This window comes from Tamandua tetradactyla, chromosome 6 (genome assembly GCF_023851605.1).
Source record: "Tamandua tetradactyla isolate mTamTet1 chromosome 6, mTamTet1.pri, whole genome shotgun sequence".
Classification (NCBI taxonomy): Eukaryota; Metazoa; Chordata; class Mammalia; order Pilosa; family Myrmecophagidae; genus Tamandua; species Tamandua tetradactyla.
This window is the reverse complement of record NC_135332.1, coordinates 157,444,867-157,463,216: the sequence shown is the minus strand read 5'-3', so window position 1 is coordinate 157,463,216 and position 18,350 is coordinate 157,444,867. Positions and strand designations below refer to the sequence as shown.

Below are 18,350 nucleotides of genomic sequence, written 5' to 3'. Positions count from 1 at the left end.
CAAGCCACAACATATTAAGGTTCATTTGAATTAAATTCTAGAAGTTTCCCATGTATATAAGAGGACTCTATTCTCCATCAGAAAAGTCAGAACTGCACAGATTTAGTAACAGTTTACAGCATTACTCATTTTTCTTAAAGGAAAATACAATTTTGGAGAGCATATTTTGAAATATAATCACACTTAGAGTTACAATCCTGCTGGTCATCTTTTCACACAGACTCTGCAGTTCACCATATGGTATGAGCGGGGGCTCTGAGAAGATGGTGCAACAACCCTAAGAAATATTCTAGCTGTATATTGAAGTTTCACAAGAGTTTCATCATATGAAAGACTGTGGTTGACATTCCTGTGAAATATCTATTATCAATAATATATATTTTTAATTGAACAATGTCTACCCACCATTTAGAAAGAGCCTTGGAGAAAGGGCATAGGTGTGACTTTGTAGAATAGAAAGTGGTACCCAAGGAAAATGAAAACAGATGAAAAAGATTTGTGGATTACAGAGTCAAATCTCTTCCAGTTTTCACTTTTGCCTTAGAGGTGACCCCAGGCAACTGCATTTAGGAACAATTAAAATTTTACTTTTTAGTCTCAATAATGTTTTCCAGCAGTGGAAAGAAAATACCTCCTTTCACAATACTACTTTCTTTTTTAAGGCACACTTAGTTCTGAAAAAAAGTTGAGAGAAAAGCAGTATTAACTGGAGGAATGAGTGGGGTTGAGGAATCGTTTCTGTTGGTTTCATGACCAAGTCTAAATGATGTATCATGTTTTGTACCATAATCTGCTCTACCACATTCTCATAATCTGTCTTCAACGTAAGTTTTCACCTAAATTCTTGTGATTTCCCTGCTGGTAATCTAGGCTCTCTCCATACTAAATTGTCTCTAATTCCTAGAACGTAACAAAATCTTCCTTGCCTTGGGGCCTTTATGTAGAGAACATATTTTGTCTGGAACAATTGCTTCCTTCCTCCCCACCTTGGAGACCCACTCAGGAGTTTCAGTCTCACCACACTTTCTCCAGAAAGCCTCTCTTCATTAATTTTCCCTCCCACTGTGAGATGAGTTCTTCTATTAGATATTCCTATAAAACTCTGTCTCACTGATTGTATCATTGAAATAACTATAACTTGTAAAAATCCTCCCCAATCTTAGGGTTTCCTCACGATTTTGTGGATAGCAGGGTGCTTCCTCTGTTGGGCTCCCCTGTGTGACTTGGTTCAACTGAAGGGTTGAATGGACTTAGAAGATCCATTATGGCTCGCTTAGAAGTCTGCCACATGGGACACTTCAGTTCTCTTCCATGTGGCCTCTTATCCACCAGTAGGCTAGACACACTTCCTCTCGCAGCACTGAGAGAAGCATCCCAGGAGAGAAGATAGAAGCATCAAGGCTCTGGAAACCTGGGCTCAAGAACTCAATCAACATCCCTTCTGCTGCATTCTATTGATCAAAGCTAGTCATGATGCCAGCCCATATCCTATGGGGTGGAAATGAACTCTACCACTTGATAGGAAAATTGTAAATAGTGTATGGCCATATTTAATCTAACACACCAACATAGAACAATCTTAGTTTTGTTATTTCTTGCTAAATTATCTCTCTCTTGTTCACACTGTCTTTCTTGCTCACGTTATATCCCAGCACCTAACAGTGCCTAGCAGAGAGTAGACGCTTACTGCAAATATGTTCATTGAATGAGAGCTAGTGGTGCTATTTGGATTCATTTAATTTTTATTTGTAAAACATGAGATTCAACTATTTAATTTTTTCTCTGAAAATATAATATGATATTGAATGAAAATAAATATTATCTCATAGGAATGCAAGAGCACAAGAAATCACGAAATGCCCTCAGGGTTTGATTTTTTTCGTGTCTCACTCATTTTATTAAGGTTTTAGATCAAATGTCACTTTCTGTTTCACTAACTGCTATTACATTAATCCATCTGTCCTTTGTCTATATTTCTCATTTGAATGCAGTCTTTCTTAGGAAACACAGTGTGTGTCCTTTTCACCTCTGTACTCTCCAGCATCTAGCATAAAGTAGGCATTCAATAAATTCCTGTTGAATAAATACTTGAATGTATTAAGTAATGTATGAACTGAGACAATAAAGACTTGTTGAGTGATTATATGAGTGAATGATCTATATCAGGTTATTTGCCATCAACTTCATGAATTGTAATAATGCTTGCTGCACACGTATTTATAATATTAAATATAAAATGTTTCTTATGGAATCTTACATGAAATATGTGATCAATAATTGCTAGGGGCTAAAATTGTTATGACTTTTAATCAGTGTGGAATATTTGCTGAGGACTAATTGATATCTGAATCACTAGGGAAAAAATGGACCTGATAGTGAAGCATCGCCTCTCCATGAGAAATAAAATTAATTTGTGACTGACAGAAAGGGAGGTTGAAGCCAGAACTTTTCTGAAGGTTGGGGAAGTCTTTATAGAACAATGTATGAACCAGAAATCTTCAGGTGCTTTGTTCATATTAAAAAGGAAAATAATTATCCAATTTTGGAGCATTGTAAGAAGCCTTGGGGATGACAAGGGATATCTTCGAAATATTGATCAGAGGATAGTTTGCAAATATAAGTGAAAGTAGATTACTTGAAAGAAAAATTGAAATTAGATTTTATGAGAGAAAAACTGAAATAGGAGGAAAAAGTAAAGAGGAAAGGAAAAAGGAGGAAAGAGAACAAATGTAGATGCACCCTCTGTTAAGCCAAAACTAAATTATTGAATCAACCAAGATAAGCCATTGAGATGTGGTGGGCATTTTTATTGTTTGCAATTTAAATGGGTATAAAATTTAAGCCACAGACTTGTGTGGTCAGTAAATATCCTTTTGTTTTTTTCAATTTTGAATTCAAATAATTGTGAGAACACCCACTGTACCTGACAGGAGAAAAATTCAATCCAGACCGTTGACAGGGGAAGGGTGAAGGAAGCATTTGACAATTTCCTCTTCCTATGGAATCACAGCAGCATCCAGGAAGCCTTTGTAGTGCCTGTACAATGGGAGAAAGTCATCTAGCCTTCATTGTCCAAGGCCACATTTTTCATGAAGGCAGATGTTCCAGTACTTTCCATGAGAAGCTTGAGTAAGGGGGTAACTTTGCCAAGGATTAAAATCCAATGTCCTGGCCTCTTCCTCTATGCTGAGATGCAACAAGAAGGGAAGGCACATCATCTTCACTGCCACTCCATCAGCTCCAATTCCTACCCTAGAATTCTACCCCGCCCCCTTCCCTTTACTTGATGTAATCCAGTGAAGTCTAGGCTGCCAGGAAACAAAAGCCAGGAAGGGACATTGTAGAGGGAAAGTTTCCCTTATTTTCCTGTTCAAACCTCTCTTGAGTTAAAGAAATTACAGGAGAGATCTATAAACAGTCAAGTGTGTATTGAGGAAGCAAGTTTGGGGAAAAAATACAATGAAAAGAACACATAAATAGCTTACATATTGATTGACACACAAGTTTTTGCATGTTATATTGTATTGAGGCTGAGGGAGGTGCTTTGATTTCACTTAAAGGACTGCAACTTTGGCGTTACACTGCTTGAATCTAAACTCTGGCTTTTTGCCACTTACTATTGATGTGACATGAGGTAAATTTCAAAACTGTTCTGAAATTTAATTTCACCTCATAGACAGCTTTTGAAGATTAAATGAAGTAATTGAAACTGGTACAAAGTAAATATTCAATAAATGTTGGTTGCTTTGTATGCCACGTTTGTTTAAATAGTTCCATTATCTAGTCACTTGAAATAAGCATATTGGGATGTCAGATAATTTTGTAACATCTAAATCGCCCCTATTTGGAAATTTTGAGGGGTTATAGAGCTGACATCCTACAAATAATGGGTACAAGTCTCTGTCACCCTTATGAAGTTTACAAATATATTTCAGAAAAATTATTGACTATCAAATTATTTTGGTCATAGAGTACACCACAGTCATCTTGGTAGATACCAAAGTAGCCAGTACTTGAAATTCTCCAAAGAGCATTTATAACCACTCTAATGATAAAGAAATATTTCCTTTCCTTTAATTAATCTTTTTCATCATTAAGCAAATCAAATGAAATATATATAATCCTGACCAATAGAACATTTTTTACTAGAAGCATTTTCAGAATCATTTGAAGATTTATTATATATATGTATGTATATGTATATATAGTCTCTCTCTCAATATATAGATGAGTTAGGAGGGAAGAGAAAATTATATATAGATAGGTGAAAGGTTAAGCTATGCATAATGAAGTCTAATCTATATTAGATGCCTTTATCTATTATCTATCATCCATCTATATGCGAGAAAAAAGAAAAAGTTGCATAGTTTTATTTAATATTTGTTACAATTTTTGGTGCCTGTACACAACACAAAGACCAAGTTCTTGCTGACAACATCTTCAAGTTTTTATGTATTGAAGCATTCTTTAAAAAGCTGGCGTCTACTTTTTGCATGTCATCTATGTATTTAATTCTAAATATGCATTTTTCCTTAAGTATAGAATATACATTTTCACTATGAATATCGATCTAGAGTGCAGTATGAGCTTTTTTTTAATACTGGGAAGTGTGGTGCAGGAATTAAATGTGCATGGAATAAAGGGCCTTAGCACACCATATTCAACTTGTATTCTTTTTACCTCTAATTAAATATAGAAAAAGATGCACACATGAACTTTGTCTAAATTTCTGTGTGTCACAATGCCTACTTTCTGTCATTCCATGAGATTTTACAGGACCAATCAAAGCACACTTACATTAAGGGGATCAATAATTGTTGCTAATTTCTACTTAGGTTTTCAGAGTTTCCAAGCTTAAATCACTTTCAAAGTTAGGATTTCAGATAATATCCAAAATTCACTGTTGAAAATGAACTTCCTATAAACAGTGAATAATTTTTGGTATGTTCCAAGTATTGCCCAGAACATATTATAATGTTTGTATGTATGTATGTTTATTGCTTATATGAAATCCAAATTTATCTAGGCATCCTATATTTATATTTGCTAAATCTGACAGTCCTAATTTAAGAGCTCATAGTCATGTTGTTGAGTCAGCTCCATGGTTGTCTTGTCTTTCGTTCATGTATCTTCAATAGCTTCTCCAACTACAACAAGAACAATCTTTCTAAATTGTCAATCTTGTCAAATCAATCTCCGACTTAAGATCCTTTAGTGATGACTCTACTCTTCCATCCAGCTTGAAATTTCTTGTACTGTCAAGGCTTGGCCCCTGCCTACCAATTCTGCCATTACTCAATCTCCATTCCCACCATGATGAACAATTTGCAGCTCCCTAAGCAGGTCTTGTCTTTTGCCCTCCTGTATTTTAAGCCATTTGCTCTGATTAGAATATTCTTTAATTCTTCGTGTGGCAGGCAAAATCTGTTCATCCTCAACTTCACCTCTAAAGTCTCTTCCTCGAGTAATACTTTTCTGGTCTCTGTAAGCAAAGCTAAGTACTTTTCCGGTTGTGCGTTTTCATTGTTTTCTGTGCATCCTCTGTTAAACATATATATTACTTAGATTTTTTTTTTTAATTTCTGGCTGTTTACCTGCAAGACTGACACTGTGTTAGATGGAGAGCCCATGTATTAGGGAATGAAAAGATTCACTAAATAAAACTGTTTCCTTTTTCTAAAATGAATAAGCTTTTTCAATGTCTACAAAGAATGTAAAGTACAAGTACTTAATCTCTTTGTTCATATTTCATTATTATTTTTTCTGTCTTTCTGAGTAACTTCTGTACTAAATAGGATGTAATTTCTTTGTATTTAAAACCCTCAATATATCTGTCACTTCAGGGAATATTGAGTGAAAGAGGCTCTAATTAACCTTCTCATTTGTATCACCCTGAGGATCAAATTCTCTACTCCCAGAGTCGAAAGGGTCATAGAAGGTTGCCTGGGTATCAGAATGTTAAAATAGATGATTTCCGAGATCCTCTTTGGTCAGCTCTCCATAGTATATCCCTAAATTTTAAAATTGTCTGCTTCTATATTCAAACTAAAGACTCCAAAAGTAAATTTCTGAATATAGATGAAGTAGCTAATTAGCTACAATTTTTATACTGTTTATAATTTTGTGGGTTTTTTTGTTGTTGATATTTAGTCCTTTTTACTAAAATTCTTCAAATAAAATGTATTATTTGTAAAAAAGTAAATGGCAGGGTAATCACATAAAGAAATATAAAGATTTATCTCTAAATATGACATTTTAATCCCAATTAATTTTATTCTGGGAATGAAAAATATATAATTGTATACAATATCTCAATATATGATGCATAATTTATTTGTCTTTCAAGTTAATATTAGTCTATATGATAAACTATAGATTGTCATATTGCCACAGAATTTTTGCTACAACATGCTGTTTTCTTAAGCCAAGATTGGTATTTATTTACAAAGCAAATCACTCCTCTATTAATTAATATGCTGCAATAGCTGAAAAGTGCTTTACAGATGATATGATGAAGGAAAATAAGACAATTTCTTTGGCTTGAGATTTTTCTCAGACTGCTTTTTTATATATACTATAGACAATAAAAAAGAGAATCATTTACAGTTAATGAAAGTTGATACACTGTCACAAGCTGAAATGCCATTCTGGGAGGAAACAGGATAATTGAGGATACAGTCAGATATCCAATGGGAGCAGGACCCGAGGATACAATGGCGTAGCCCAGGACAGAGTCTTCTCTTATTTTTCATTTCAGTCATGATTTATATAAAAGGTAACTCTGCTAGTTCATTCCTCTTACTTCTTTCCCTTCTCCTTCACAACTCCAAATACTATATTTATAAAATGAATATTTTTTTTCTGGAAAAAGGTGTTGAGGGATGGAAGAAAAGGGAAATGATACCCTTACTTGAGAAACTGCAAGCAGAGTGAATTATTTGTTCTCTTTCTAAAGCTCTGTTCCATACTTCTATTCTAGCACATACCCGTATAAATTACAGTTGTACTAGTATTATGTGTTTTCATATTATTTCAACATGCCTGGGCAGGCCCAATCACTCACTTCTCTTTATATCCTGAAAAATACATCTAACACTTGATAATAGTGCTTAAATATCAAATAAAATGTTTATATTTTTAAAAAAGAAGGCAGTAGCACATTTAGCCAATTTTACTCATCCATTCTTTCCTTAAAAATGAATGTACAAGGAAAATGGGAATGCACAAGTATGGAATAACAGAGACAGAAAGACTGAAAGTGAAGGAGTACCTGATAGGAGGTTTTAGAATGAAAGAAATATGGTATCCCCTTTTCCTAATAAAGTCTCTAATCGCCTATAAAAATGGATAACTATTTTATAAGATATTGCATGCAAAAAAAAAACTGTGTGCAGAGTTTCATTTTGTTTGGGGAAGCCTAGTATAACAAATGCTTCTACTCTAGCTAAGGGGTAAGAGCTGTTGCAATACAGTTCTAAAAATGCAGAATTCCTGGTGATGGTTGTATGTAGGTATGAGGAGCATTCTATATCTTTCTCTTATACTCATGAAATTTGGGAATAATGCCATAAACCTTCTTTCAAAACCGAGCTCTTCAAGTTTTATTGTCATTATTGTTATCTCATGGATGAACATTGGCTTAGTTACACAGACTTTATATTTTGTGGAGGCTCATTCCAGTTGCATAAGACTTTATTTTATATTTTGTGGAGACTCATTTCCATAGTGGTATGTGTGTTTATGGGTGAGCACATTTTTTAAAATGCCACCTAGGACCCACCACTAAACACAGTGGAGACGACAAAATATGTGAGAATAAGATGCTAAAGCTTGATTCTTTACTTTCATCTTAATCCACTGGATGAAGCAAATTGTGGTCCTTAGAGATGATATCTTCAAGACTTTTCAAACCTCTTCTTAAAAGAGTTTTCCCAAAGCATGTGCTTACTTTATTTTTAGTGCTAAAAATAAATGAGATGTCTGTCCTCTCACATTTTTATCACAAAGCTCTGATGATATTTAATATAATATATATTATCATATATATTCATATTTTTTACCATCTTCTTATAATAGAGATATATGTGTATATACATATATATTGCTTTGTGATGATTTACTGATACTTTCTAATAGTTTGGATACTTTCATACTTCATATAAAAAAGGTGTTTGTCATTTTTTGACTTGTGGATTCATCAAAATTTTTTATAATTCAAAATATGATCTTCTTCCTTACACATAAACAACTTGAGAGTAGTATGTAATTTGTTGAGATTTGTTTTCAGTCATTTGTTTATTTATAGATTTTAATAGCTATACTGCTAAATTTACTGACAATTTTAATCTCATTTGTTTAATTGCAAATATTTTAATTATTTATTCATTTACTTGGCATATTAAATTAGTAAGATCACTTATACCTGAGTTATAACAAATATACTTGCAAATTGTAATATTAGTTTCTCTATTTAATGCTCAGAAATTTAAATAAAAGTATTTAAAAAGAAACAAGCATTAAGCAGATATCAATAAATTTAGAAATGTATTTTGTTTTTAAATTTATCTGTTCTGTTTTTAAATTAGTGTATACCTAGTTTAATTAATTTGTGATCTTATACAATTTGCTACTTGAATTACTGATTTGTTTTACTTGGCTAAGATGCACTTCTTTTCACATTTTAACATCTCAGAAATCTGCATGCAGTTGGTCACTTATTTGTATTGTTCTGTCATAGTTTGTTTTCTTTCTCAGAGTTGTATCTTACATTCAAGACACTCTTACATACATTGAAATTTAAGACATTTTTAAGACTGTCAACTTATCCCAGTTCAACATAATGAAACATTTCAATTGCAAGGGAAACTTTATAGGACCAACATAGATCGACTCTGCAAAGCTAACTCTCAGGGCAGTGTGACGAATGCTCAGTGGCAGAATTTTCGCCTGCCATGCCGTGATTCCCAGTCCCTGCCCAAGTGAAAAAAAAGAAAAAAACTTAACTTTGAAACATTTTCTTTTCTGCATTTGTTCATTTAAATTCTTCCATTCAGAAAGATAATTTTAATTTAAATAGCAATTGATCAAATATAGACCAGTTACATTTTTCTGCAGATTTAACGGCCCCTTTCTATTGCAGTATATTAATAGTTTACGCCTAACCAACAATATTCACATTTTGCACACATCTGCTAATTTAAACTATTAAGTACTAAACTGCTCAGATTTTAGGATACCTGGAATCAATCAGGTTAAAATACAAAGACTACTTCAATAATTTTCCCAGCTGCAGTTTACTTCATAAAAACTGTAACATGTAACATGTAATAAAGCAAGGGCTTTGATTCAATACTCTCCCTCAAATTTCAATAGACAAAGTTCTCATTTATTGATGTTTCCCTGTAAGTTTCATGGAAGTAAATAAAAGAAAAGAAAAGATACAAATAACATACAACTTAAATTCTGTATACTAAAATTAGTAGAATAGGGGCGGCGGGAGAAAAAAAAATTAGTAGAATATCTAAATAAAGTCTCTTGAGTAAAGCTGTTGCTTTAGTGGTATTTAGATTTTATTTGGGTGTTATTTTGAATATTATCTTTTCATTTGCATGTTTCATGGTAAATATGTCTATTGCATTGTTCTTCGTTGTATATCATAATATCACAAAATTTTTCACCTAGAATTAATTTATTAATGTTCCATATGAAATACTAAAATTAAAGAATAGAATACATGAAATTTATTTGCATAAAATAAATTTTAAATATATAAATAAATAACGGCTACTTCTTTGAACATGGAATTATCTTTAACATGTGCTTACAGTAATATACTAATTGGCCTTCCATTCATACGTCTGCCCTTTCCTTTTGTGATCTGTTAGACAACTGTAAAACGACATAGTATAAAAATGTAAAACAATCTATAACACTTACTAAAAATTTAAAAGTTCAAATTTATTCATGACATAAAGTTTATTTAGTATATTTTCTGATTATACCTATATAAATGGTTTGGTCTTGGTCTCCTGCAGTTATATTGATAAAAGGAAAGACTTCAAAACTTTAATTTTAATTATAATATATAGTAAAATCCAAATTTAATATTTTAAGCATTATTGTGGGATAAATATGCCAATTAATATGTGTAACATATATTATTTTCCATTATTATATTCCCAAGATAATAGTTATAATTTATATATGTAAAGAATTTCATTTTATTTTTACATTCTATGGGAAATGTTTTGTTAAATATTGCTAATTAAAGTCCATTTCAGGTATGTGTTTATATTGTAAACCCCTTATTTTAAAACATATCTGGGACAATTAAATGTCAGGATAATCTAATTAGGATAAACTACACCTTGTATACATATTTGATTTCAAATGAAGAATGAATTTTCTGAATGTACATTTTCTTGCCTTGATTTTTATTCCTTATAATATGCATTGAATATTGTGCTATTGAAGACAATATTTGCATAATTCTACAGCATATTTTAAATTTAAAGCCATAGAAAGTAAAATATTATACTTTAATATTGAGTTAGCGATCATCATTGCTAGTCATAATTTTAAAGCTTTATCCAACATTGGCAGTTACATTATAAAAGTTGCATATGCAAAGATTTTCAGTTTTTTAGAACTGTTAAATGATGGATTTTGATGATTTAGATATCTGTTTTCATATACTAACATTTAAATTGATACCAATATCAGCATTCTAAATTAGTCCATATTTAAAAAAAATAAAATGGTTGCATAATTTAACTGTAAAGTGGGCATGAATTTAGTGCTTTGTAAAGAAATTACTGTTAGTTCTTTGACGTTCTACCATATATATAAAAATTTATATGCACTTCTACTTCCTGCCATTATAAGGCATCACTTTCTCTTCTATAGAAAGAAATGTTCTAAATAAGTCCATTTCAATATAATAAAGTCAACTTTCATTTGAGATTTGTTTTCTCGGCGTGAAATGATGACAAAAATATTGAAGTAATTCTTACTTATGCAAAGAAATCTTCAGATTTCACATTTTTTTCAGTTATGCTTCTGAAAGTTAAAAACAAACCTCTCTACATTTTTTCCCTTTGTAATTTCTCTTCATTCATGCCATTTAAATGCAATTTTTGCCATGTTTAAATTATAAGCATGCAATTTTAGCTGTGTTGTTATTATTTTAGCCTCATCATTAAATTCATTCATTCATTTTTGCCTTCTTTCAGGGAGTCTTTATTGAGCACCTACTAGCTACCAGGCACTGTCCTAGATGCTAAAGACTCAGTAGTGAATAGAAAGTACAAAAATCGCAGCTTTTAGAGAGTTTATGTTGTTGTATGGGGAAGAAAAGGTATGAATGTAATATATAAGTAAAACATAAAAGATGGCTAGAAAAATATTTGGTTGAAATATATGTGGTTTTATTATAGCTATTGAAGAAATAGATTTTTCAATGTTTATTCTAGCTTTAAACCATGTACTGAATTTAGGTGAAGAGAATGGAAAAGAGTCACCATTGCCATTAGCTGGAAGTAGAACTCTATAACAGAAAAAATTTAAGTCCAGGTTTCTTGCAAATGCTGGGTATAAGTGCTACTTAAGATCAATTCTAATATTCAAATTTGGTCTGAACTGTCTCCTCTGGGAACTTCAACTTAATAGGTTTTTAGAAGGTCTGTAGGTCTCTGGGTGATTTGTTATGAAAGCAATCTTAGCCTGTTCCCAAAAATTATCTCAGAATTATTGACCCAAATGCAATAGATTATTTGGGATTAACCTTAATGGCCTCAGTGTTGAAATAATGCAGTTATTCAGTTTCCCCATTGTTAGAACTATGAACACTCAGGTTTGAGACAGAGTACTAATCCCATTATTTTTCATACTATTAGATTGTATTTAGGAGCACATGTTTATAGTTAAATGGTTTCCTCCTTTAAACTAGTCTTGAAATCCTGGAAATTATGATGAAGCTATGAAAAAGTTAAAATAACTATTAGGTTTTTCATCCCACTTTCACGCTTCCTTATAAAAACAGAAGGCGCAGTTAAATTCCTCCAAAGAATAGTTTGGACCAGATAATTATTCTCATATTAATAAGCACAAGCAAATCATAACTTATAATTTATAATGATATCAATGATCAGACTTAAGTAATATCAATGTAGTTATTGGTTAACTGTGTCATTAAAGGAAAGACTTACCAAACAGTAACTTTGTAAATATTGCAGGCAATTTTCACAGTCAACTTGAGTTTAATAAATTCTAATCTTCATAAAATAACTTGGATAAATGTTCAATAGCAGCTTTTTCTGATAACTGCTTGAAATATATTAAATATTAAATAATATATGTATTATATATGTAATAATATAAATATATATTTAATATATAATGTCATCCCTTCTTTACCCATGATCCCTTCAAAAAACAAATGCTATTTGGTTCTTTTGAATTTCTTTATCAAATATGACAAGATATGACAATTCAGGCTAGAAGAATTGGTAGCATAAATATGCCCCTTTTCTTAAATGAGGAGCCTCATGATTAGGTTCTTTTCTGAGTTTAAGGTAGAAACCAGCATTACTAGTCCTTCTAATCATCTATCTGCAGTATGAGAGGATTAAAAGAATGAAAAAGGAAAAGACAGAGCATTCTCAAATCAAAGACAACATTAAATGGTATAGCTGTTTTCTCTTTTGGTATGGTTAATATCCCTAGGTATTCTTGTCCAAAACATTTAATTAGACATTATGGACAGATTTTTAAGTGTAGTTTATTGAGAAGGCAAGCCTATAAAAATATATACCGCTCATTGACTTTTTAAATATTCAGAATTCTTCTAACTAGGATCTGACTATTATACCTAATTAGTAGGTGCAACTTCAAAATTCAGTAATGCTTTTTCTTGTTACACATTTAGCTATCAAAATCCATTTAAATATATCTTTATTCAGTTTCATGCTTCTATTATAATCTCACATTTTTTTTTATTACCTAAGAGTCATGTACTATCAAGGGCAACCTTTTAAAACGTTTAAGTGAAATAAGAAGAAAATCTTTATTTGACACCTTGAATAGATATCTTTTTAATTATGATACTACTTTAATAAGGCTTGAATTGTGGTAATATTATTATTACATATACATATACATTTTTTATATATATGTGTCATGAAATGCTTATGAATTATTTGGAAATTCCCAACCATATGTTCAAGCTAGTTTTGTAGGAACAAAAATTCCAGGGTGGCTAATAGCTCATTTTTAACAACTTTCAAATAAAATCATTTGTTTAAGCTTAATTAATTAAAATTGATTTATCTCAAATTTTACTTAAAGATAGTGGACTATTGCCAAAATTAAAAAAAAACACTAAATTCTGAATATATATAACTCATGTTATTGAATATTTTGTTATGGTTGGCTGCTATCTGACATATGAGGTTAAAACAGACATTATCATAACGTAGTTATTTCAGTCTCATTTTTTTCATTATTTTGTTTTCATTTTGAATTTGACTTTAAATTATCTTTTCTTCATTTGCTTGCCTTAAAATAGAAAATTTTGATATTTTTCCCAGAAATTATAAAGAGATATGGCACAGATTATTCGAAGCATGCTTAAAAGTGCGGTTACACAGTTATCCATTCTGTCAAAATCTGTCATTTGCCAGGCATGTGTTGCTAAATTCATATAGATTAAAAAAAAAAAAAAAACAGAAGGACTGATTTGGGACCACATAAGGGGTTTACTGTGTCAGCTTTTTATTTCCTAATGTATGACAGTTAAAATGTGGTGTATTTGTATGTAATATCTATCAATAGGTTTATTGATGCTAAGAAACCAATAGATCTAGTGTGTTTCACATTTTAGTGGTGTGTTTGTGTTTTGCCTCTTCATGTTGATTATCCTTAAGATAATAGAAGGGAATATAATTTATTAAATTGATCAGAAAAAATAAAAACAAAATTTAAAAGAAAAAGTTAGCATCTAGTGCTACTGTGTCCCACAGGTTCTTCTCCATTGACCCACACTACCTCCACTGGTGAGTTAGAGGAGCATAACAGGACTACCACTGGTGCTATTGCTGTTGCTAGCACATCTGCAGATGTTACTGTATCCAGTGTTACAGCTGTCACCATCCATAGACTTTCCGAGGAACAGCGAGTGCAAGTTACGAATCTCAGAAATTCAGGTCTGGACCCCAACACGTCCAAGGACGGGCTCTCTCCTCATCAAGCAGATACACAAAGTACAAGGCGAAGACCAAGAAATGCTGAACAGATAGAAAGAACTAAAGAGCTTGCAGTGGTTACTCATAGAGGTATTGGATGTTATTTTACTTGTGCCCATTTAGTTACAGTCAGAGATTTATTTTGGTAATGATTCTAATTAGAGAGTGAGCTGAAAGAGAGCCAAGATGTAGGAAGTGAGAGGAGTTCAAATTAGAACCTGAAAAATATAGATAGGAGGAGCCAAAACTTGAATAATTGGAGAATGCAGAAATTAAAATAAAAAACAAATAAAATTGAAATGTAAATGTTGGCGGGGGATTTGGACAAGAATGGAAGGAAAAGAATGCATAAAAGGGACAGTAAAAACAAGTCCTAAGTATCTGTTGCTTATGACATATCAGTTATATGTTGCGATAACATGAAAAGAAAGTAGCTGTTACCTATTAAGTGCACATATTTACACGTGGATGATTTATCACATGTAGGAATTTTCAATATTTGCATGAGATATACATGAGTGTTCCAGATGCTAATGAACAATTGAGAAAAATAGATAATTTGGGAAAAATGAAAACATCATTTCTGGGCGTTGTTTTATATAGTTTGCTAATTCTATTTCTAAATTACTTATTGCCTGACCCATATGGTCGTACTGAGAACAGATTTCTCATTTGAAAAGGTAACAGCTATCAATTAATACTACAGCTCCAAAATTTAAATATTCCTTAACTTTCTCATTTTTTTAGAGAAAAAAATGCATAAAGTCAAATCATATATTGGTAATATTCTAGTCAATTCATATAAGTTTATCTTTTACAAAATTAGGAAGTGTTGCAATCATAGTTTTCATTTCTTGGTAGGCAGGTTTCACAGAGCAGTATAGAAAAAAAAAGGACTTCATTTATACCTGTGCATGCGTCAGTGGAGAAATTAATTAATTGAATACAGTTCTAGTACAAAATATTTACACCATTTCCAATTCATCATCATATGTTCTCTACATTGGCTGTGGTTTATGTACTGTGATTAAATATTCTTTATGCAGAGCATGATATAAGTAATGGAAACCATTCAATGCTTAGAGTACATTAAGAAGAGAAATGAAGACATCTTTATATAAGTTAATTGAAAAACCATACAGAAATGTCTCAGCAACTCATTTCCATTCAAATTTAAACTGGAAGTACTTACTTTGATACACTTTAATAAGAAGCATTCTAACATGAATTCTTAACATGTGGTAGCCTCCTCTAAAGAGTTAAATTTAATTAACTTGGTACTCTACTCTCTTTTCTACTGTGCATATTTCCACTCATTAGAATGTAGGGATCATGTCAATTTATAATTTATTTAATCAAGTAGACAGTTTCCTTATTACCAGAAAATAAAAATGTGTAAAAATTATGCTAAAATGCCCATTAAGGGAAAAAAACTCTATTTAGACATATATTTAGTTATTTCTTCACTTTCTTTGTAAAATTGCATGATCTAACTTAAAATTGACAAATTCCTTAGTAATTATTTTATCACATCAAATAGAAGGATAAAATTCTGACATCAGTTTATGGTAGAAATACAAAAAATATAAATACTGCTTTAATAAAAATTTTCCATTAAGTGCTATAAGAAATTTTGGAGCTACAAATTAATATTTTGTGACCTAGAAAAAGTAATACAGAGTAAAAAGAGAAGACTGTTAGATTAAATAAAGCAATTTGAGGATGGATTATTCTAAATGTTTTAAGTATATTCAAGTAAATTTCAATTAAGCATTAAGAGTTCTTAAGATTCCAACTGAGTGCTCCAATTTTCTCCTTAATTATTATCATAATCTCCCAATGCTATTTGAGAGTCAATATCAGTTTAAACTTTCATTATCTTCTTTCTAACATACTGTTTCTGAATATAACCTATTCATTTAGTGCTGCCATCTACCTTGGAAATAAACTTCATTTTTGATGATAGTATCATTTGTATCAAAAGCATTTTGAATGTTATCTTCATTAAGATAATTGCTATTATACTTTTATAAAATATCTATTTTAATTAAAATTTGTCCTTCAGGCTCTTCTTCAATAACCTGTTATTTTTTCAGTGATTTCAACTGACCAGTTATCTATTGCAATTTAGACACAAATTATTAACATTATGAGCAAAAAGCAATCTCAATTTTAGGAGTTAACTAAACCCATTTTCCTATGACTGACTATTGCTTAATATTTTTAAAAGCCTTCAAAATATAGTTATAATTTTTCAGACAAAAAAAAGTCTTCAAAGAATGACTTCTAGCAGGGATACATTTCTAAAATGAAATAGACTTCAAGCAGTGTTATTTTTTAAATAATTCCAGCTAAACCAATATTACTGAAATGCCTACTGTGTGCTATTATCTATTTTAGAGGAAACAAAGATGTGTGATAGGTGACCCCTTCTTTTGAGAGTTGGAGATAGAGTGGAGGATATAGAGAAACCCATGCTATTGATAAAAGGTAGATCTTGTAAAGCTGTGGCTGATCAGCAGCTAAAGCAGTGATGCGATATATGGAGTCATGGATCAATTAAGTGGTTTTGAAAATAAGAGTCAGTAAATATAATCCAAAAATAATTGCCTAATTTTTCTAGATGTTTCAAAGAAAAATTAATTATCATTCTTCTGAAGTTTTAACCCAATGTAGTAAGAATGATCTTTTAAAAACGAAAATCTGACTACTCACTCTACTGCTTTAAAACCTCTGATAGTTTCCCAGTGACCTTAGCAGAGGAATCAAGACTCGGTGGCAATGATCTAAAGGGAACTTCACAATCAGGCTTTTGTCCTTATCTTCAAATTCAACTCATGCAACTTTTAACAAATTACTCTCTAATTTCTGCCCAAATAGAATTCCCTTTAATTAGACAAACATAGCATTTTCTTTTCTACCTCAAACTGCATTTATATGCTGTTCTTTCTTCCTTTCAACCTTTCAACTAGTTCATTCTAGTTCACTCTTCAGGATTTAGCTTAAATTGTCACTTACTCCAGTTAAGTTAGGTCTTCCTGCTATATTCTACCATTTTACCTTACACTTCTCCTGCACGTGTAATCATCAGACTTGATTTTTCCATGAAATGTTAAGCTCCATGAGGGTATGCCTTGTTCACATAGCATGCCTACTTTCTAATACAGTTTCTGACCCATAGAGATATTTAGAAAATACTTGTTGATTTAATACATGAATGTTCAAATTTTATGAACTAGAGAATTCACTAGAATTATTTTAACATTTGAAATTAATCTATTCATCTTCTTCAACATACCAAAATGTCTACATACTTCAGTATTAAAGATAACTATTTCATTTTGTCATAGTTATAAAAAGACCATATTTTTTAATATTAGTAATATATGAACCCCTTTTAAAGACAAGAATATTCTCATGAGCCCAACAATAATATATTACTTTTATTATATTAACACTTTAAAATCTACAAAATGAAACAGAATGTAAATACCTTGCTTATAACCCTTGTACATTATAATATCAGAGGAAATTTAGAAACAAATACAAGCAAAACTACAAAACTACATATGAACAAATATTAACGTAATGCAATAGGTTATTTTCTGGAGATTAATGACCATCTGCAGAATAAATATGATAGAGATTCCCACAGCACAGTTTCCTTTGGTGTTTGGAAGTCTATGCTATTTTGCATTGTGTAATAATTTAGTATTTTTCATTATTTTTCTCTTTTCACACATCAGTTGGACTTTCATTTTTGTGTCTTTTGACCATCTCTAGTTCCAGCTTTGTCTCTTTTTAATAACTTGAAGTAATTATTTCTAATTAAAGTAATGATGAAGACAAACAAAACTTGGATACTGAAATTGCACACTATATTTGGTACTCGATACTTCTGCATGCATGTAGACTAGAAATTATGCATTAATTTATGATCAATTATACATTATCTCACTATAAGTATTTTATTATAAATAACAGCTGCATACTTTAAGAATAACCTGAAAAAATGCTTGGGATATTTATCAAAGATCTTTTCAATCCTACACAGCATAGTAATCCAATTAATTCTCCTACTATACTATAGTTAAAGCATGAGTAATTCAG

The 18,350-nt window shown here is 31.3% G+C and overlaps 1 protein-coding gene across 1 annotated transcript in view; it reads left to right on the top strand.

Moving 5' to 3' along the window:
- Positions 1-18,350, top strand: part of CSMD3 (CUB and Sushi multiple domains 3) — a 1,056,828-nt gene that overhangs the window by 336,043 nt on the left and 702,435 nt on the right. The window contains exon 7 of the mRNA XM_077163312.1: positions 14,019-14,330. Within this exon, the coding sequence (XP_077019427.1) occupies positions 14,019-14,330 (312 nt within the window). The remainder of the gene's footprint in view (positions 1-14,018; positions 14,331-18,350) is intronic.